General features: G+C 43.1%; 1 protein-coding gene across 8 annotated transcripts in view; it reads left to right on the top strand.

The window, feature by feature from the left end:
* DGKB (diacylglycerol kinase beta) overlaps positions 1–21,988 on the top strand; it is a 686,362-nt gene that overhangs the window by 147,693 nt on the left and 516,681 nt on the right. For 3 of the 8 annotated variants that reach the window (XM_072650807.1, XM_072650806.1, XM_072650813.1), the window contains exon 1: positions 17,301–17,439. The exons of the other annotated variants lie outside the window; for them this stretch is intronic. In XM_072650807.1, the coding sequence (XP_072506908.1) occupies positions 17,310–17,439 (130 nt within the window). In that variant the 5' untranslated portion in view covers positions 17,301–17,309. Of the gene's footprint in view, positions 1–17,300; positions 17,440–21,988 lie in introns of those variants that run through there. 8 annotated transcript variants of the gene reach the window in all.

The raw sequence follows: 21,988 nt of genomic DNA, 5'->3' as shown, positions 1-21,988 counted from the left end.
AAGAAAAGTCTAGGCCAGTTCTCTCATTTTTCACAGTAGGAAACAGATCGAAAGTGATTAAATGTTTGCACAAAGTCACATAGGAAACAAGCCACCACAGGGAGACCATAATGGCAGCTGAGAAGTGTTATAGCACAGTTCTTGGACGAAGCCTAGGCACTGGCTGATATGTAGGAGGCAGGCCTTTAATTCATTTCGTACCTTTGTGTTCTTCATAACCTGAGCCTCCATCAGAAAGGGCTATACGCCATAGGCCCTCCCTCAACAAGACGTGGGAGACGGGCTCTTTTAACCTCATAGCCTGAGCATTAAGAGGGAGGTCTATTCCAACATTCTCCTTTTGCATTTGAGATGCTGAGGCCAAGAGAGGTTAGGTAACTTGTCTGCAGCTACACAGGCCATTGCTGGCATGGCTTGGATTTTAACCCCCTCCTTCTGATGCTAAATGCAGCATTCCTTCCCTTGTGCCATTTTCAAAATGAATATGGGTGTTTCGGAAAAAAATAATGAACCGACCTCAGGGCACATTTCAGTTGTTCCAGTCCCAGCCGACTTTCCGTGACCCTATTCAGAGTTTTCTTGACAAAGAATGAAGTGGTTTGTCATTTCCTTCTCCAGATCATTTTACCTATGAGAAAACTGAGGCAAACAGGGTTAAGTGACTTTCCCTGGACCACACAGCTAGTTAGTATCTGAGGTCAAATTTGAGTTCACGAAGATGAATCTTTCTGACTTCATTCTATCTTCTTTGCCATCTAGATGAACAAAAATGATGAATTGTGTTCCCAAATGTCGAAGGCAGAGTTTATCACAAAAGTCCTCATCAGGCACAGACACTATAATTAAGAAAGCTAGTATCCCCTAATTTCATCACTAAGGTAACCAAAAAGGTCTCTTTTGTTTGTGTCTTCAGCTCCCAAGAACTAACAGGTTATACACTTTAGGGATTCATCTGTTCTCATATCACAAATCAGGCTGAAATTATTTTCCATATTCCCTGTAATGAGCCAGAACTCATGTCCTTGTCCTCTGGACAGAGCAGAGATGACAGTGGTAGGGAGGGGCAGCTCAGGCTCTTGGACTAATAGAAGCACTCTTAGAACTAATTGATCAGTGCTGAAAAAGGAAAACATAAAGACTCCTTATTTGCAGCCCCGACTCATCTAATGGAGAAAGCCCTCCCTCCCTAAAAAAAAAAAAAAAACAAAAACTGTTTTAAGGAAGGAAATTCTGTTCTTCTAGATTATCCCAAGCAGAAGTCACTAAAATCCAGGGTGTGGCTTAAGGTTCCTTAGGAGAATGAAAGCCTGGGCAGACCTAGGCAGTGTTTCTGCACAGTTGAGTAACTGTGAATCATGCCCGAGATTCCTGCTTGCATGGCCATCTCACTGTTCATTTCCTACAAACCAAATTACTAAAGATATATTTAGAAACTATTTCATTACATTTGGCATTTCCATTGTATTCAAGGACAACTAAGCATAAAAGGCATTTATGAAAATGTACAGTTGAAATTGCTCCCGCTGAGGGCCAGTGCAAAGTCCTCGGCATCCCCAAATGGCAGCTGTCAAGGACTGCCAGGAACAACATCAAAAAGGCGGTCTAATCTGGGGATTTATTGGTGGAAGCCCTGTGACCTCGTGCCTACAGGACCTGAACAATAAAAGAGAACAGAATGTTGTGACATAAATACAGGTATTTTATGGTAAAGGAAAGAAAAGTAGAGTTTGTAGAAGAGCCAAACCTTTCAGATAGAGGTTTTTGGGTGATGTTGTGTTTTGGCAGGATGCAGGAAATTTTCTGATATATTATTCATATAGTTCTAATGGAAAACTATTTTATAAAAATGAATTAATAATGTAGCATGATGGAGTGAGTGGTTAACTATTGTATACATAAAAATCATAAACAGAGCAGGATACAGGGCTGGGCTAACAGTCAGGAATTCAATTCTGTTCCATCCTAAACATGTTTCTCAATATTTTCTACTGTGCTAAGTAGTGGGGATGTAATTCCAAGAACAAAGCAAACCTGAACTAAAGAAGGTTACACTGTACAGAGGAAAGGTATAGAACATGTGGCCAATTAAAAGTCAAGAGGCAGAGTATTTGGGTACCTGGGGAGGTATCAGGAGAGGTCTTGTATAGGAGATGGACCCTGAAATGAGATTTCCTTTTGTTTAATGTTTATTTATTTATTTTCAGTTTTCAACATTCATTTCCACAAAATTTTGAGTTCCACTTTTTCACCCCATCTCTCCCCTCCTCTACCCCAAAACACTATGCATTCTGATTATTTCTTCCTCTAATCTGCCCTTCCTTCTATCACACCCCTCCCTTCCCTTATTCCCATCTTCTCTCTTTTCTTACAGGGCAGGATAGATTTCTATACCCCATTACCTGTATTTCTTATTTCCCAGTTGCATGCAAGAACAATTCTCAACATTCGTTCCTAAAACTTTCTGAGTTCCAACTTTTCTCCCTTCCTCCCTCCTCACCCATCCCCACTCAGAAGCAATTCAATATAGGCGATATATGTATAGCTTTGCAAAAGACTTCCATAATAATCATGTTGTGTAAGACTAACTATATTTCTTTTCATTCAACCTGCCCCCCATTAATTCTATTCTCTCTTTTGACCTTGTCCCTCCCCAAAAGTGTTTACTTCTAGTTACTCCCTCTTCCCATTTGCCCTCCTTTCTATCATTACCCTCACATCTAACCTTCTTCCCTGCTTTCCTGTAGTGTAAGATAGATTTTCATACCAAATTCAGTGCGCCTGTTATTCTCTCCTTAAACCAAATGTGATGAGAGTAAGTTTCCCTTTTTCCATCTCACCTCTCCCCTTTCCCCCTCCACTGAGAAGCTTTTGCTTGCCTCTTTTATGAAAGATAGTTTGTCCCCTTCCATTTCTCCCTTTCTCCTCCCAATATATTCCTCTCTCACCTCTTAATTTTATTGTTTTTAGATATCATCCCTTTCCATTCAATTCACTCTGTGACTTCTGTATATATATGTAGTGTAGGAATGTAAACAGATCAACTTTAGTAAGTCCCTTAGGATTTCTCTTTCCTGTTTACCTTTTCATGCTTCTCTTGATTCTTGTGTTTGAAAGTCAAATTTTCTATTCAACTCTGGTCTTTTCATCAAGAATACTTAAAAGTCCTATTTCATTTAATGACCATTTTTTTTTCCCCTGAAGTATTATACTCAGTTTTGCTGGATAGGTGATTGTTGGTTTTAATCCTAAATCCTTTGACTTCTGGAATATCATTTTCTAAGCCCTTTGATCCCTTAATGTAGAAGCTGCTAGATCTTGTGCTATCCTGATTGTATTTCTACAAAACTTGAATTGTTTCTTTCTAGTTCTTGCAATATTTTTTCCTTGACCTGAGAACTCTGGAATTTGGATATAATATTCCTAGGAGTTTCTCTTTTTGGATCTCTTCCAGGAGGTGATTGATGGATTCTTTCAATATTTATTTTACCCTCTGGTTCTAGATCAGGACAATTTTTCTTGATAATTTCATGAAAGATGATGTCTAGGCTCTTTTTTTTGATCATGGCTTTCAGGTAGTCCCATAATTTTAAAATTGTCTCTCCTGGATCTGTTTTCCAGGTCACTTTTTTTTTTTTACAATGAGATATTTCACATTGTCTTCTGTTTTTTTCATTCTGTTGATTTTGTTTTGTAATTTCTTGGTTTCTCATAGTCACTAGCTTCCATATGCTCCATTGTAATTTTTAAAGAACTATTTTCTTCAGTGAGCTTTTGAACCTCCTTTACCATTTAGCTAATTCTGCTTTTGAAAGCATTCTTCTCCTCATTGGCTTTTTGGACCTCTTTTGCCATTTGAATGAGTCTACTTTTAAGGGTATTATTTTCCTCAGCATTTTTTTGTCTCCTTTATCAAGCTGTTGACTCACTTTTCATTATTTTCTTGCATCACTCTCATGTCTCTTCCCAATTTTTCCTCCACCTCTCTTACTGGATTTTCAAAATTCTTTTTGAGCTTTTCCATGGCCTGAAACCACTGCATATTTATTTTGGAGGTTTTGGATGCAGAAGCCTTGACTTTTATGTCTTCTTGTAATAGTATGCATTGTTTTTCCTCATCTGAAAGGATGGAAGAAAATATCTGTTCACCAAGAAAGTAACCTTCTGTAGTCTAATATTTATTCTCTTTTTTTGGCATTTTTCCAGCCAGTTACTTGAATTTTGAATCCTTTGTCAAGAGGAGGATATACTGTAGGGACCTGTAAGTTCTCAGTTCCTCCAAGGTGGCACAATCAAGGGAGAGGTGTTTACTCCTCTCCTGGCCTACACTCTGGTCTGGGAGCTACTGTAAGCTTTTTCTGCCCAGTATCTGTGAGTAGAATGTCCTGTCCAGAGCCTCCACCAGCTCTATCATGTCAGCACTTTTCCTTACCCCAAGACCACCACTCAGGGTTGAGATTCATATCAGCAGCTCAATTCTCCCCAGATCTTCAGGCTGAGAGCTCCAAAAATGGATGCTGCCACTGCAGTGGCTGCTGCTGGCGGGGCCAGTCCATGTTCCTTTCTCACCTAGGTGAAAGAGCTTTCTCACTGACTTTTGAAGCTGTCTTTCATATTTATAGGTCAAGCAATCTGGGAACCTCAGCTGCCTCTGGGGATTCCAGCCCCTGAGACCATGCATGGCCAAGGTTGGGCTGTGCTGTGCTCCAAACCTGGTGTGATAGACCTTTCCTGTCAGCCTTTCAGGCTGTCTTAGGCTGGAAATCTCTTTCACTCTGTTGTTTTGTGGCTTCTGCTGCTCTAGAATTTATTTAGAGTCATTTTTTACAGGTATTTCATGGGCTATGGGGGAGAGTTTTTACAGGTCCATCCTTCTTCTCCACCATCTTGACTCCACCCTCTGAAGTGAGGTTTCCAAGAAAGCAAGAGTTCCCATGGGCAGAAAAGGGAAAGGGATGAACTTGAGACATCTGGAAAAGAAGGGAAGAAAGGAGGCACTATAATAGAGTGCCTACTATGTGCAGGCACAGTGCAAAGTGCCTTCCAAACATGATGTCATTCAATCATGACCCTAATATATAGACTGTGCAGAGGAAGGGAGGGAACATCGGAGGTCCACATGCAGGGGTCATCTACCAGGGCAGAAAGCCCCCACTCACACATTCCATTGGATGTCCACTGTCTGCTGCCAAAGAGAGGAAGGGGAATATCTGATGAGCTCACAGTCACTGTTATGCTAACTTAAGAAAATGGGGCCATTCAACTTTGTCAGTTTAACTTTTGTTCTCTTTATGTTTAAGGTCATCAAGTGAGCAATAGCTAACGCTTGTATGGCACTTCCCATGTGGCAGGCACTGTGCTAAGAATTGGACAAGTATGATTCCACTTGATCCTCACAACAACCCTAGGAATTAGGTGATGTTTTCCTCCTCATTTTACAGATGAGGAAACTGAGGCAACCAGAAGTTCAGTGTCTTGCTCAGGTCACACAGCTAGTAAATATTTGAGGCTGGATTTGAATCAGGTCTTCCTGATTCCAAACCTGACATTCCACCCACTGAGTCACTGAGGGGCCCCCAGTGGATGCTGTGTGAGTATTGCTGGGCATGGTTCAGGATTCCTCTGTTGTAATCACCCTGATCCTGCCTGGCTGAATGGAGGCTCTTTATAAACCTTAATTTCTTATGTGGAAAGGAATTAGGCTATTATTCCTCCCCCTCTTTATGGTTGTTTAGATTGGAGAAGAGAAGACTGGGAAAGGGGGTGGGGTTAAAGCTGCATTTGAATATTTTTGGGGTGTCACATGAGAGAGGGATTCCACTTGTTCCATTTGTCTCTGAAGGGTAGAATTCTGAATAGTGACTAGAAAGTACAAAGAGAGACATTTAGTCTAGACATAAGGAAATGTCTAAAAATCCATGTACTCTGGGAGCTGAAGGGGCTCTCTTAGAGTCTTGTGGACTCTTGCTCACTCAAGATTTTCAAACAAAGATGGCAACCCTTCTCTGGGGATGTTGGAAAAATGATTCTTCTTTGGAAATAGCTGACACGAAGTGGCTGCTGAGATCGCAACCTTCTGTGACTGTGTGCAACTCCATTTGAACTCAAAGTGAAGGGGTGCCAAAAGGTTGAGGGGCCAAGGAAGAGCATAAGCCAGTTGGATCTGGGTGTCAAGGGCAGCAAGGTCAGATTTACGCAACTCCTTTGTAAATACTTGTTGAATATCTTAACTTTGGGGAAGTTTCTGAAGAAACTGGGATGAGAAACTTGATTTATTCTGAATGAAGTCATTTTAATTCTGAGTGCAGTTGATTTTACAACACACATATGAAATTTTATCACGTGTTTTTTCTTTATACTTTCAGTTAGAATATGAGGCATTTTGTTCTCTTAGTTTTATTTTCCCATTTTATAGCAATGGCCTCTAAATCCTGACATAGTTTAGGCTTGTGGTGATTTGGCAATGACATGAAACGTATCTTGGAGCAGAAGAAGACTGGAAAGAGACAGACAGGAAAGGAGTCTATGCCATCATTCCTGAGGCTGTGGGCAGGACTTGTCCTAGTCATAGTCCCAGATATGGCAGGGAGGGAGGGAGGGAGGGAGAGAGAGAGAGAGAGAGAGAGAGAGAGAGAGAGAGAGAGAGAGAGAGAGAGAGAGAGAGAGAGAGAGAGAGAGAGAGAGAGAAACACAAGCAATTCCACAAGGCTTGGTAACTGATTAGATATTCCCCTATGCATGGTGAGGCTTCTGAATAATAGGGTGAAATCAGAGGGAACCCCTCTTAAGAGAAGAATGAGAAATGTGGTTTAATTCATGGCAACTTTAAGCTGTTGATGGGAGATTCTGGAGCAGATGCCCTGTAGGAGTTGGGAGTGTGAGTACAAATCTTAGGAGAAAGGCCAGAATTGAGGATAAAGACTTTGGAATCAAATGTGTTGAGTAAAGAGATGAAAATCTTCAATGTCCTTCTATATAAAACCTTGTCAAATCAAATTCCTCTGTCTGACGTTTTAGAACCTCCATCATCTCTTTTGATCTTCTCCAATTACCCTTTCTGCTATGGCCTCAGACACTTATTACTGTGTGACCCTGGGCAAGTCACTTAACCTTTGCTTGCCTTAGTTTTCTCATCTGTAAAATGAGGATAATGATAGCACCTACCCCCCAGGCTTGCTCTGAGGACTAAATGAGATAATATGTTCCAAGTGCTTTGAATCTTAAATTGCTATGTAAAGTGTAGCGATGATGACATTGACAATGGTGGTGGTGGCATTCTCTGCCTTCCTCTCACTGTCCTAGTCAGCCTTCTCACTGTTACCTAGTTTGACAACAGTCTCCACTGTGGCAGCTAGAAGTGAACTTCTTTTAATATAGTCTTTTAGTATGGACTGAGTGGGCAGAACCCAGCGGAGCTACTGTCATCTTAGACATGGCTATGCCATCTCTCACTTCAGCTGATAGTTGCATAGCCTTTTCTGGATGTCGTGGAGGATGATGGGTCATCACTTGGACATTCTAAACAGGCAGTGAACACTTAGGCATCCTTGCCAAAGTCTTCTGGAAAGATAGAAGCCATGATTACATAGAAACCACGCATACATCCACACATACATACATCCATACAGAGAGATAAGGAAAGAGAGAGAGAAGTATGAAGGAAGGGTCAGACTTGTTTTGCTTGGCCCAGAAAGGTAGCACCACGAGCAATGGGGAGAAGGTATAAAAAGGCAGATGTTCTTCGTCTCAGTAAAGGAAGACTTCCTAGAAGGGCTGCCCCAAAGCTGATGACTCTGAAGGAGGGGACTTTTCTTAGGTTTTGAGTTCCAAAGTCCTGATAGTCCATTCCAACTTGGCACTCCTGTGCGTGGCATGCATTTACATAGAGATTAAAGGAACGTCACTCTGACTGCATAATCACTCAGACAAAAAATATATATTGAAGAATGATCACTTACAGTCACGCAAGACAGCTGTGTTCCCCTTAACACATTCATCCATCTCCTGTTTACCTGCTGCTCCCTGTCATGAAGCTTATGAAAAATGGTAGTGGAGTGGAAATGCCATGATCTAGGTCCAGCCTGCCAGCCTCTGGCCATTGCTTTGAAGAAGCTCCATTTGAAGAGAAGCTCCTGGGTTCCAGGAATGGAATTGGTGACTCATCATAGCCTCTCTTCCAAACTATGCTCACGTCAGGGCCTTTAGCCAACAGAGGAGGGAGGGAGAGAAGAGGCATTTATTAAGCATCTAGAGGCAGCCTGCTTTGACCTGGAGTCAGGAAGCCCTGAGTTCAAATATGAGCTCAACTACTTACTAGCTCTGTGACCCCGGGCAAATCACTTCACCTCTGTCTGCTTTGGTTTGCTCAATTATAAAATGGGGATGATAACAGTAATGGCCTCCCAGTGTTGTATCAAATGAGATAATATTTGTAAAGGTCTTAGCATAGTGCCTGGCATGGAGTAGAGCTTCATAAATTATAATCTCCTTAAGGAGGCCTAAGTTAGAGAAAATAATAAAACAAGTGGCGCAGTGGATAGAGCTCTGCACCTGGAGTCAGGAAGACTCATCTTCCTGAGTTCAAATCCAGCCTCACACTTCCTAGCTGCGTGAACTTGGGCAAGTCACTTCACCCTGTTTGCCTCAGTTTCCTCATCTATAAAAAGAGCTGGAGAAGACAATGGAAAACCTCAGGAAGAGTCAGACATGACTGAAAACCAGCTGAACAGCACCAGTGCTTCAATATTTCAGGTAGACCTGGACAATGAATTGGTATTGTCCTGGACTTGGAGATACAAAATTCTGGATCCAAATCTTAACTCAGCATTTATTAACTGTGTGAATCTGCACCTGGCCCATCAACTCTGGAAGCCTGGTTCCTTTCTCTTTTGTCAGAGGCTCAAAAGAGAAAATGTTTGTGAACCTTAAAGAGACATTATCAGTAATTTCCTGCCTGTGGGGATGACCTCCACAGGTGCTGTTTGCCACCTTTCTCTGACTGAGCAGTTTGGCTTTAGGAGTCACTGTGGGTCAAACAAACTCATCCCCCCATGACCAGTATCTTCGCAAGCCTCAGCACTTGGCTGGGCTGGTCCAGTACCAGGTCAGTCCATCATTGCGGCTACACACGAACCCCTCTGAAATTCCTTGTCCCCCCAGATTTGTCATTTTGTTGTCACAGCAAACATTCCTGTGACTTTCCAGACTAAATCCTCCTGCTTGGACACTTTTCCCCAATAGTGTAGTCTCTTCCAAATGGGATCTAAGTTATGTAACATAAAGCTTTCATTTCCAGCACATAGCATGATGCCTAGCACAGAGTAAATGCTCTCTTTCCCCCATTTTTCTATTTAAGAACTTGTCACCTTTATGTCATGATGATGGAGAAGAGGAGGGCTTGGAGGCTGGTCCTGTTATAGCAATAGGCACTGACAATATCACTTTGAAGTCTTGGTTTCTACCCTCAAGAAAGGACATAATGGATCCCAATGGGATTTATACAAACTGCACTTGTTCTAGGAATTCTGTGGAGAAAAAGATCATTTCCCACAGGCTGACTAACGGAGATTTTATAGGCAGCTAGAATTTGAGCTAAAGGATGGGTAAGCCCTGCCTAGGTGGGGCTCAGAGAGGGTGATGTATGTAGAGTGCAAAGAACAGAATGTGTCCAAGTGAGAAAGCTGTGGAGCTTGGCTAGAAGCCTAATGAATTAACAAGCTTGGTTAAGGAATGCATATACCACATGATATATTGGAAACACTAGTTCATCAATCCAGATCTTGGGGTTGAATTCATCCTCCACCATTTGTTTGGAGCAAAGAGGAATCTCATTTTAGACATGCTGAATTCTGAGAAATAGTAGAAAAGTCCAGTGGAAATGCTCACCAGGGAGTTGGAACTGGCAGAGAGATTGGACAGTTACCTAAAGACAGATGATAGCTAAAGCAAAGAGAGTAGGGGTGATCTCCAAGTCAGAGACCAGAGGAGATACAAGAGAAGGGATGGGGAGAGAGACCCAGAGACACTCACATTTAAAAGGCTGGATGTTGTAGAAGGAACAGGAAAGGAGACAGAGTATTCAGAGAGGTAGGAGGAAAACCAGATTAGCTATAGCACCATGGCAGTGAAGGTAGGAATGTTTCAAAAGGAGCTTTATAAAACAGACTAAAATGCAGCAGAAAACCGAGGAAACTGAAAGACAGAAAGGCACAGACGTTTCTTCAGGTTTGTCCTCTGATGCTAAAGAAATGGAGGAGGGCAATGATTTTCATTTTATTAAAGCTGACAGTTATTCAGCAAATCAACTTGGAGTCTTCCAAGAAGGGATATGTTTGGATTGTGGCTGCAACACTTGGAGGGATTTTCTGTGCATTATTTTAAAAATCCAGGTGTACATATTTCCATAAGCATAGAAATTGCCCTAAGATGGCTTTTCTTCTTTAACAATAGATCTACATTTTGATTCCAGTCTCTTCAAGCCTTTACAAATAATGTCACATAGGGAGACCTGCCTTGCTGTCTCTCACATTCGATTCACCAGGCCTCAGACCCAGATTCTGGAGGTGGATCTTTTTCTCTTGCAGCTGGCTACATTTTCCTAAACCCTCTCTCTCACCTGGTGTTTTCAAAGAGTACTGTGACTTGTTTCCTGTTTTGTGAGCACCAGTTGATTTGTGCTAGGTAGTGGCATTAGTGTGGAATAAATACAGGGGGAAACATTAACTAATTATATTTGATACAAAAGAAGATTTTGGGTTGGAAACAGAAAAATTAAATGTTGGTAGGTAGAGAAAACCAAAAAGGCTTTTCATCCATTCAGTCTCACTGTATGCACATTCTGTGTATTTTATGGACTCCGATTTAAAGGAGAATGGAATTTTGTGGTGAGCCTGTCTGATCCTCTCATTTAAAAATGGGAAACCCAGGTCCAGGGAGGGGAAGGGAACCATGTGCCAAGATCACCTAATTCTTAAACAGCAGAGGCCAGGCTCCTGACCTTACATCTAAGGCTATTTCCCCTAAACTCCTCCTAGTTTTTCTTTATGCAGCCTTGAAACAGAGCATGCTTAACTACATTGTGAAGTTTAAAAAAAAAAAATCAAAGTCAAAAAAAATTGTGGGGTATACAAAGTTGAGAAGACCATTTTAATTATCTGCTTTCAAGCTCTTGCCTGCTTGTTTCTGAATGGCTTTTTTGGTTTTGACAAGGAACACAAGTCACTTTGGAAGGCAGGATTTCCCCATGGAGGAAGAGGTGGCTTTTACCTTCTCCTTTGGGGGAGGGTAGGTCATTGTTTCCATTCATAGCAGTAGAGATTTGACCCCTAGCTCTTCCCAGAACACCTGGATGGACACATGGGGATGTTCTGCATGTCTTCAGGATAATTAAATAATGAGTTCATGATGGAAAGGGGCTATTCCTTACTCTTAGTATCCAGTAGACCAGAGATCCCCTCCCAAATATCACCAGCATACTCCAATACAAAACTATTACTTTGTGTCAACAATTTTCCAAATAAAAGTATTTAGTGATTCTCATGATATATGTCTAGTGCTAGATGGGAAATTAGACCCCATTTGGCCCAACACTCATTTTACAGATAAGAAAACTGAGGCCCAGAGAGGTTATCACTTGCCCAATGTAACTCGTTGCAAAGTGAGTAGCTGAACTCAGGTCTCCTGGCTCCAAATTCAGTGTTCTTTTCTCCAAAAGACTTACTGCTCAATTTCACTCAACTGAGTTGTTCAAGTGAGTGAGTGAGCGATAAAGGCAAGGCACTGAGCCAGGTGCTGGGGATACCGACAAACACCAGGAAAACCACCCTCTTCTCCCCCTGGAAGACTTTAGCTTAAGGAAATTTGGAAGCCAAGGTAGGGGACAGGGACGGTTGTAGGAGAGAGATGCAAAGATGACTCAAGGATATCACTGGAGAGAAGAGCCCCAAGAAAGAAGAGGGCTAGGGAAGACCTACATGTTTAGATTTGGATTTGGGAGATTAGGAAGCTCATGAAGGAGGGACTCAATACTGATTAATAAATGATCCTTTGGGGCTATAGCATTCTGGGACCAGTAACTTTAGAAAAAAAAATAAACCATGACCTTCTGTCATTATAGGAACCATCCTTTTCACAACAGAGCCACTGGCTTTGGAAGAGTACTTTGAACCTGAGGCACTTTAAGAGTGCTGGGCCATGCAGGAGGTGCCCTCAGACCTTAGGGAGAAAATGCTGGGTCACCTCCTCTGCTCGTCTCAGGTTCCTTTCATTTGTCCATATTTGCTCCTCTTTTCATTTCTTTTCACAACATTACTCAGAACCAGGGGCGGAGCCAAGATGGAGGAGTAGAAAGACGCAAATACTCATAGCTCCGAACCCACAACCCATAGAACATTTGTATAAAGTAACTCACGGCGAATTCTGGAGCAGTGAGGCCACAGAATAGTGGAGCGAAGGAGATTTCTGTTCCAGAGGGACCTGCAAACCTCTCGCAAAAGGTCCGTCATGCTGCAGACGCGGAGCCCAGCCCAGACCTGCCGCGGCTGCGGCCGCGGCACCGAGAGGAACAGATCCAAGCAGGCTTCAGGGACGTGATCTCCAGTGGCCACACAAGTCCCTCCACCCACAGGTGACGGGGGTCGGTGAGAGAGTCTCTTTGGCGGGTCGAGGGGGGAGTGGGGTGCCCCCATGGCTCGGGCCCCCTCGGGAGACAGAAGCTGAGGGGCGGCGGCAGACTGGGGCTCCCCAAGCAGGCAGGAGCCTGGATCCATTGTTGAAGGTCTCTGCATAAGCTCCCTGAGGGAACTGAGCCTGAGAGGTGGCCCTGCCCCCAACTGAGCATCTGAACTTAATCTCACACTGAATAGCAGCCCTGCCCCCGCCAAAAGCCCTGAGGCTGGAAGCAGCATTTGAATCTCAAGACCCCAAACGCTGGCTGGGAGGATCAGGAGGCGAGGTGGGTGTGAGGAAAATATTCAGAGGTCAAGTCACTGGCTGGGAAAATGCCCAGAAAAGGGAAAAGAAATAAGACTATAGAAGGTTACTTTATTGGTGAACAGGCATTTCCTCCCTTCCTTTCTGATGAGGAAGAACAATGCTTACCATCAGGCAAAGACACAGAAGTCAAGGCTTCTGTGTTCCAGCCCACCCAATGGGCTCAGGCCATGGAAGAGCTCAAAAAGAATTTTGAAAATCAAGTTAGAGAGGTGGAGGAAAAGCTGGGAAGAGAAATGAGAGACATGAAGTCAAAGCATGAACAGGAAATCAGCTCCCTGCTAAAGGAGACCCAAAAAAATGTTGAAGAAAATAACACCTTGAAAACTAGCCTAACTCAATTGGCAAAAGAGGTTCAAAAAGCCAATGAGGAGAAGAATGCTTTCAAAAGCAGAATTAGCCAAATGGAAAAGGAGATTCAAAAGCTCACTGAAGAAAATAGATCTTTCAAAATTAGAATGGCACAGATGGAGGCTAAGGACTTTATGAGAAAGCAAGAAATCACAGAACAAAGCCAGAAGAATGGAAAAATGGAAGATAATATGAAATATCTCATTGGAAAAACAATTGACCTGGAAAATAGATCCAGGAGAGACAATTTAAAAATTATGGGACTACCTGAAAGCCATGATCAAAAAAAGAGCCTAGACATCATCTTTCATGAAATTATCAAGGAAAACTGCCCTGAGATTCTAGAACCAGAGGGCAAAATAAATATTCAACGAATCCACAGAATACCGCCTGAAAGAGATCCAAAAAGAGAAACTCCTAGGAACATCGTGGCCAAATTCCAGAGTTCCCAGGTCAAGGAGAAAATATTGCAAGCAGCTAGAAAGAAACAATTCAAGTATTGTGGAAATACAATCAGGATAACACAAGATCTAGCAGCCTCTACATTAAGGGATCGAAGGGCATGGAATAGGATATTCCAGAACTCAAAGGAACTAGGACTAAAACCAAGAATCACCTACCCAGCAAAACTGAGTATAACACTTCAGGGGAAAAATTGGTCTTTCAATGAAATAGAGGATTTTCAAGCATTCTTGATGAAAAGACCAGAGCTGAAAAGAAAATTTGACTTTCAAACACAAGAATGAAGAGAAGCATGAAAAGGTGAACAGCAAAGAGAAGTCATAAGGGACTTATTAAAGTTGAACTGTTTACATTCCTACATGGAAAGACAATATTAGTAACTCTTGAAACTATTCAGTATCTGGGTACTGGGTGGGATTACACACGCACACATGCACACACGCACACACACATAGAGACAGAGTGCACAGAGTAAATTGAAGAGGATGGGATCATATCTTTAAAAAAATGAAATCAAGCAGTGAGAGAGAAATATATTGGGAGGAGAAAGGGAGAAATGGAATGGGGCAAATTATCTCTCATAAAAGAGGCAAGCAAAAGGCTCATTAGTGGAGGGATAACGAGGGGAGGTGAGAGAAAAACATGGTCTACTCTCATCACATTCCACTAAAGGAAAGAATAAAATGCACACTCCTTTTGGTATGAAAACCTATCTTACAATACAGGAAAGTGGGGGATAAGGGGATAAGCAGGGTGGGGGGGATGATAGAAGGGAGGGCATGGGGAGAAGGGAGCAATTTGAGGTCGACACTCATGGGGAGGGATAGGATCAAAAGAGAACCGAAGTAATGGGGGACAGGATAGGATGGAGGGAAATATAGTTAGTCTTATACAACACAACTATTATGGAAGTCATTTGCAAAACTACACAGATTTGTCCTATATTGAATTGCTTACCTTCCAAAGGGAAGGGGTGGAGAGGGAGGGAGGTAAAGAAGTTGGAACTCAAAGTATTAGGATCAACTGTCGAGTAATGTTCTTGCCACCAGGAAATAGAAATACAGGTAAAGGGGTATAGAAAGTTATCTGGCCCTACAGGACAAAAGAGAAGACGGAGACAAGGGCAGAGAGGAATGATAGAAGACAGAGCAGATTGGACATAGGGGCAATTAGAATGCTTGGGGTTTGGGGGGGAGGGGAAAAAAGGGGAGAAAATTTGTAACCCAAAATTTTGTGAAAATGAATGTTAAAAGTTAAATAAATAAATTTAATTAAAAAAAAAAACATTAGTCAGAACCTATTTATAAGTTCCCCTTAAAAAGGAATATTCTTTGGCTAATTCCACAATGCCTCACCTTGCATGTGCATGTCATTCTCATCAACCTTCATGTCTTCTTGAGGAGGATCAAACATCACTTTATTCCAGGAATCCACTCCACCTTCACCAGGAAACACTAAAGGCACAATCCCTCCCTCACACAGATATATCCTAGAATAAATGAGCCAGCCTTTTAGATTATTTGGAAAAGCATAAAGCAATAGTTTATATGCTTCACAGACAAAAAGACTAGATTTCTCGAGTGCTCTATACTTTTCTGTTCTCTCTTCTCATACCATCCTGCCTCTAATAAGAGAGAATAAATAATGAGCCAACATTTCTGCAGTAGTGTATGTCAGCTACTCAAGAGGGAAGCCAGATATTTTATATCCTCTTATATCCTATTTATTTTATAGATGAAGACATTGAGCCCCACAGGGTTTAAGTGACTTGCTCTGGCCTTTGAAGACTGGTCAGTGGCCAAAGCAGGATTTGATCTTCTGGACTCCAAGACCATCATCACATGCACCATGTTATACCACCTATCCTAGGACTACATTCGTTTGCCCGTGTGGGTCCTTGTCTCTGTTTCTCATTCTGAAAAAGCTGTAATTCCAGTTTTGTGCTACATAGCAAGTGCAGGTTGGGAATGCCACATCAAAATACTGGAAATGAAGTAAAATCGTTAAAAAATGATAACAATGAATATTTGCTTAATCCCAATGTTTATACTGGATAAAAAATAAGTGTAAATATGGGAGGTTAAGGTTGAGAAATGCAGACTTTCAGAGGGGTAGTCTGAAAGATATTTGAGGGTACTTCCAAGAGTTTTAATGGTTTATGACTGAGAAATGAATTAAAATATATTTATTAACCATCTACCATGTGTCAGGCCCTATGATAATTAATAGGGATGCACAGGAAAAAACAAATGCGATGGAGGGAGGAGAGACAACCCTTTCCCTCAAGGAAATCATATACTAATAGGACAGACAATACACATATGGTAGTGATGTTCAGGGAGAGGGCTGACATAGCAAACTCAACTCTATCTATGTCTTTTCCACCAGGAGTAAAGGTAGGGCGGCAATGTTAATTACTGATTACTGAGCTTGTTGCTTGAAAACAGTGGATTGTTCTGCTCCTCTGAGCTGGGCTGTATAATTATAGTTGAGAACAGATAGATAACATTAATCGCTTCTCCTAGTCAGTTCAGTCGGAAAATCTCATGCTTAATAGATTAACTCTTACCATCCTCCATTCCCCCCAGTACGATGGACGTTTGTTTCTGGCATCCTGTCCAGGGGGATCAAGGTGGAAAGATGGATGGCATGGAGCAGCGGGTAGTTCTATTTAGGAGAGATACCAATGAATTTAACGTAGGTAGAACCACTTGGCTCTGTTCCTTCAAAGGGGCAGGTTTTCAATCAATTCTTCTTGAATTTGTTTTGGTGAAATGTTTCAAGCAGAGAAAAATTAATTGTCCAAGTGAACCTCAACCACTCAAGCCATCTCCCTGGACTGGAGAATTTGATAGATCTGCGGGGATCCCCCCTAAGCCATGGGTGGGGATTGAGGCAGAGTCTTTGGGATAAGCAATTAGCTAATCAGAAATGAGTTTCTCTTTATGCCCCTGAGCATTCTGGAGGCACACCTTTCTTTTTTCAGCCTGTTGTTCCTTTTCTTGCAAAGGCGGATAGCTCAGATAAAGAACTACCCATGGAAAAAGCAGCTCTTTCAGAACTGCGGACCTGCTAAGGTTTTGCCTTCTTATCATCACAGGTCCATAGAGATGTAGCAAGAGATGTTAAGGGATCACGAGATTTACATAATGACAGAAACATGATATGATGCCGGTACTTTTATATTCAATTAGAAAAAGGACCTTCCTCTCTCCACTTCCCTTGTCCTCAGCAGGAGCCTTACATGACTTCGGGGACACCCTGCAGCTATGTGTGTGCGTACGCGTGCCCTGCACATGGTTCCATTTGCTCCTCGCTCTGTACGTTCATCTACAATTCATGCATTCATCCATGCATTTCCTTTATAAATGCAGTCATGCATGCTCACATTCACACCACTGGGCAGGGACTAGAAATCCTCTGTGACCTCGTGCGCCCAGATTCCCAATACCCTTCCTCAGGCAGGATAGAGGGGCCGTTGGTCTCGAGGTGTGCTGGCCTCCATCTTGATGAGGACCCCGACAATGCTGCGGGTCTTGGGGCTCTCAGCTCTGGGCTCCAGACAGTGGCGGAGGGTCTCTCCTCCCAGGCTCACCTACCTGTCTTCCTGGAGGCCAGTCCCTAGCCATGGAACCGCAGGTGAGAATGGTCAAGATCTGGGTCAAGGTCAAAGCTGCCTGGTCTCTTCCTCCCCTTCCCTCGTGTGGCAGCCTGTCCATCTAGAGCTTCCTTTGGGCTTCCTGGGCACGGGGACCACTCTGAGCTGGCCTCAAGGCTGGAGGCAACGCCTCCTAAGCCCCTTGCTCTGTCGGGAGAAAGTGAAGAAGACCCCTTCCCCAGAGCATTGGGGTACCCTGAAGCCCCACTTAGGAGAAGAAGAGGACAGATGTCACCCCAAACAGGCAAGAGGCACACATGGGCTGCCATCTGCACCATGGGAGGGTATGATCACAGGGATGAGACCACTGACTCATAGGATTGTCTGAGCTTGAAGACCATGGACCAAGGGGACTTCCTATCTACATGAAAGACAGCCAGGAACAGAATCAGCTGAACCCAGGGCTGTGAAAACCCAATGGAAACCTGGGGAGGACAGTCTTTGCATGAGCCCTGCAGGAGATGTGGAGTTACTGGTCTCCCCTATGCAGTCAACAAATGGATTCTCGAGGGGCGGAGCCAAGATGGCGGAGTGAAAGCAACGACTCACCTAAGCTCCTGGAAAAACTCCTCTGGATATCTCTGGGGGGAGAGTCTGACCAGACTTTGGAGGTGTAGAATCCAGTGGGTGACGGACTTTGATGGATTCGGAGCCCAGGCTGGACCGGAGGGTCCACGGGAGGGATCTGTTCCGCGGGGGTAAGACCCTGGCGCACAGCACAGCGCGGTCGGCGCGGCAGGGCGGAGGGGACCAGAGGAGCCCGAGAGTGGCGGGCGAGACCAGCGGAGCAGGAGATAAGCCAGGCCGAGCCGGTGAGAGCCACTGAGTGCCAGACATCAGCGCAGCAGCCCTTGAAATCTTCAGCCTGAAGACGGACTTCGGTGGGTCACTACTTGAACTTCCAGGAACTGGGATGGCAGAGTGATCAGTAAGTGCTCTCTCCTCCCCGCTGATGACCGTGAGGGAACCATAAAATTCTTCCCCAGATTAATCCTGGATCAGCGGGAACAGCAGAAGGGGGCGGGTGGTCTCATAACACCAGAGGCTGGAAAAGTGGCAAAGGGGAATTCTTCCTACGGTGGCGGAGACGGCTGGAGGGACAGACGACCCAGGGCAGAGAAAATTCGCACTGAGACCCAGGCAAGCCTCAGAGCCAGGAGACGAGCCCCAGGAGGGGCGGGAACACGCGTTAGCTTCTAGGCGTGCCCCAGCCCTCCAGGGGAAAAGGGAAGACAATAGGGAAGCTGGGATCACCATCCCCTGACCCTGCCTTTGCCTCAAGTCAGCTGAGGAGATATCCTGAGGACAGACCACCCCTCCCACAAACCTAACAAGCTAACCCCAGGGTTGATCGGGGAAACAAAAAACAAAAGCCTGCTTTTAGCCTAGACACACATCAGCTCAACTTAAAGATCTGTACCTTCTGACTGAAAGAACCAAAAGCTACAACACTCAGCCAACATCATGAATCGGAAAAAGCAGACGAAAAGTGAAAAAACCATAGAATCTTTCTATGGGGATAAGGACCAAAACACAAACACCAAAGAGGTTCGAGCTGAGACTGTACTTCCATCTGAAACCTCAGATGGGACTATGAATTTCTCGCAAGCACAACTAGATTACCTGGAACGTCTGAAGAAGGATATAAAAGAAAAACTGGCCAATGATTTTAAAACTATAAAAAAAGAATTCACTGATGAGAACATCACCCTGAAAAAGAAAATTGAAGAAATGGAAAAGGAAGTTCAAAAATTAACCGGAGAGAATAATTCCCTAAAAGGAAGAGCTAATCAAATGGAAAAGGAAACCCAAAACCTAATTGGGAAAATTGATCAGATGGAAAAGGAAACCCAAAACCTAACTGGGAAAATTGGTCGAATGGAAAAAGAAGTACAAAAATTAAATGGAGAACAAATGGATTCTCTTTCTTGGGCTGATTACTCCAGTTCTCTCTGCATTGTTTTTTTAATTAAATTGGCAGCCTGGTGGACTTGAAACAACAACAGGGAAAACTACGATGTAGAGCACCTACTAGAATGGTGACATCAAGAACCAATCTTCATAGTATCTATGAATGTGACTAACCTTTATAGCACCTAGTAGAATAATATCAAAAACTGGTATTTGTGGCACCTACTCTAATAGCTGTATTTACAGCTCCTAGTAGAATAATAACTAACACATATAGCACCTACTAGAATAATATAGACGACTCATTTGTAGCACCTGCTAGAGTAATCATATTTATGGAACCTGCTAGAACAATAACTAATATTTATAGAACCTAGTAGAATAATCATAATATCAATATCAACTAATATAGGGCACCTACTAGAATAATATCAACAGCTAATATTTAGGGCACCTCTTAGAATAATAATTAACCCTTAGAGAACCTACTGGAGTAATAACATTGACAACTAAAATTTATAGCACCTACTAGAATGTATATATATATATATATATATGTATATAGATCGTGGGACGTTTTGACTCATGTGAATTGGGTTTAAGTGAGGCAGAATTGCATGGTCTTCAGCCTCACTCTGTCTTCCAGAGTCATTGGAGTCCAGTGGCAGGACAAAATTCAAAACCATTGGTGATGGCCCAGAATACAGTGGATGAACTTTGTGATTTCAATGTCTAACCAAACCCGCAGCCCTCCGCATCACCTGCTTCAGTCACCTTCATGAGTTTTGGAACAAATTTTTCTCATCCACTCATTCCACCAGGGGAAGTCTTCACCCGTTTAGGGAAAACTCTCCCTAGAACAACAGATTTGAGGATTGTCAGTTACCTTCCACCTAGTGTAGCCCATCTGCTGAGATAGTTTTACTGGGGAGTGGCCACTACAACTTCTTGGAGCCACAGGTGAGAGTTGGGTGAATCAGATGGACACCAAAGTAACCCTTAAAAGGCTTCAGCAGCCCTCAGACCAGGGGTGCTGGTCCTCCCTAAACATTCTATACATCCCAGCAGGCAGAGGTTGAATGACTTGCCCAAGGTCACACTGCATCAACAATTAGGTAAATAAAGGATAACTTTTTTCGTGGAAATATCAGGGATCTGTGGAAGCAAAAAATGCTCCTGTAGCAAAATAAGCCTTTGATATCCATATCCTCCTCTGTCAATTGATTTAATGTACATAAAGCACTTTGTAAACCTTAAAGTGCTACATACATGCTGGTGTTATTATCATTCCATCATCATCATCCTCAGTATCAAGAAAAGGTGGATTAGACTGTGGGTGACCCAACTCTGACTACGTCACACAGTGATAGGAGGGAGCGACTCCACCAGGTAAATTTCCACCAGGTAATTTTTTAGTCTGAAAGACATATTCCTTCCACTCTCTAACAATGACGTAACATTTTTATTTCCTTTGCCTGTGTCTGTGATGAGCATTTGCCTTAAGACTCACAGGCATGCAAGCTTAATGGATTCCCACCATCTCTGGATAAATCCCAGAGAGATGAAAGCTGCCATCAGGGCCTGCAGCATTTGACTGACAGGGCCTTGGTTACTTCGTTACTTTTTAGTTTTTGTCCAGATCTGAGATTTTATAATTGGGAACTCCCAATACAGAAAGCCTCTCTGCTGATATTAGTAAACAATCTCTCTGTACTTTATAGTATTAGTTAGAGAAAGCCTGGGATACTGAGGAGTTGAGTGACCTGGTGGGGGTCATGTGATATGTAGCAAACATAGGAGTAGAACCCAGGTTTCCTAGCTCCAAGACTAACCACTGCACTCTCCTGCCTCTAGTGAAGGATATCATTCATGGAATAATTGAAGGAAAAATGAGGTGGAACATTCATTATATGAGACAATGGGCTGACTCATAGACAGTGTTCATAGTCTTAGATGGGTATCCAGAGAGCTTTGTAAAAACCTGGAGTGGGGATTCATAACCTTTTGTGTATCCTGGACCCTTTGACCAGCCTGCTGAAACCCATGGACTCTTTCTCAGAATTATGTTTTTAAATGCATAAAATAAAATCTATAACATTACAAAAGAAACCAATTATGCATATTGAAATAAAGATGCCATTTTCTTTCCCATCTAAATTTATGGACACCCTGAAACCATTCATACACCCCAGGTTAAAAACCCTGACCGGGAGAAAGTCCCAGGGAGTAGATTCTCAGTGGTTACCTACCAATAAGAAGGCCTGAGCATGCATCCCCCCGGATAAGAAGGTATAGAGTGGCTGTGACCTACGACCTTGGACCAAGGGGACCAGATCTTGGACACAGAGGAGGAAGAACTTTCTTTTCAGAATGTGCTGTCTCATCAAAGACTGAGGATACAGGAAAACTAATGAAGCAGCTTGGATGGGTCAGTAAGACAGTAGCAGGCAATCTCAGTGCCCTTGGTAAGGGGAGAATCCTCCTCTGTCACTTCCAGCCTAGGAAACCGGAAAGGTTGTTGGTCCTTTTGCTGCCAGAGGGCTTGGCTGACCTAAGGACTGATGCTGTTTGTCAGCTGAAATGAGTCACCAGGGACTTCCCATGCTGCTTGGGGGTACA

Source organism: Notamacropus eugenii, chromosome 3 (assembly GCF_028372415.1).
Source record: "Notamacropus eugenii isolate mMacEug1 chromosome 3, mMacEug1.pri_v2, whole genome shotgun sequence".
NCBI lineage: Eukaryota > Metazoa > Chordata > Mammalia > Diprotodontia > Macropodidae > Notamacropus > Notamacropus eugenii.
This window is presented reverse-complemented; position numbering and strand designations above follow the sequence as displayed.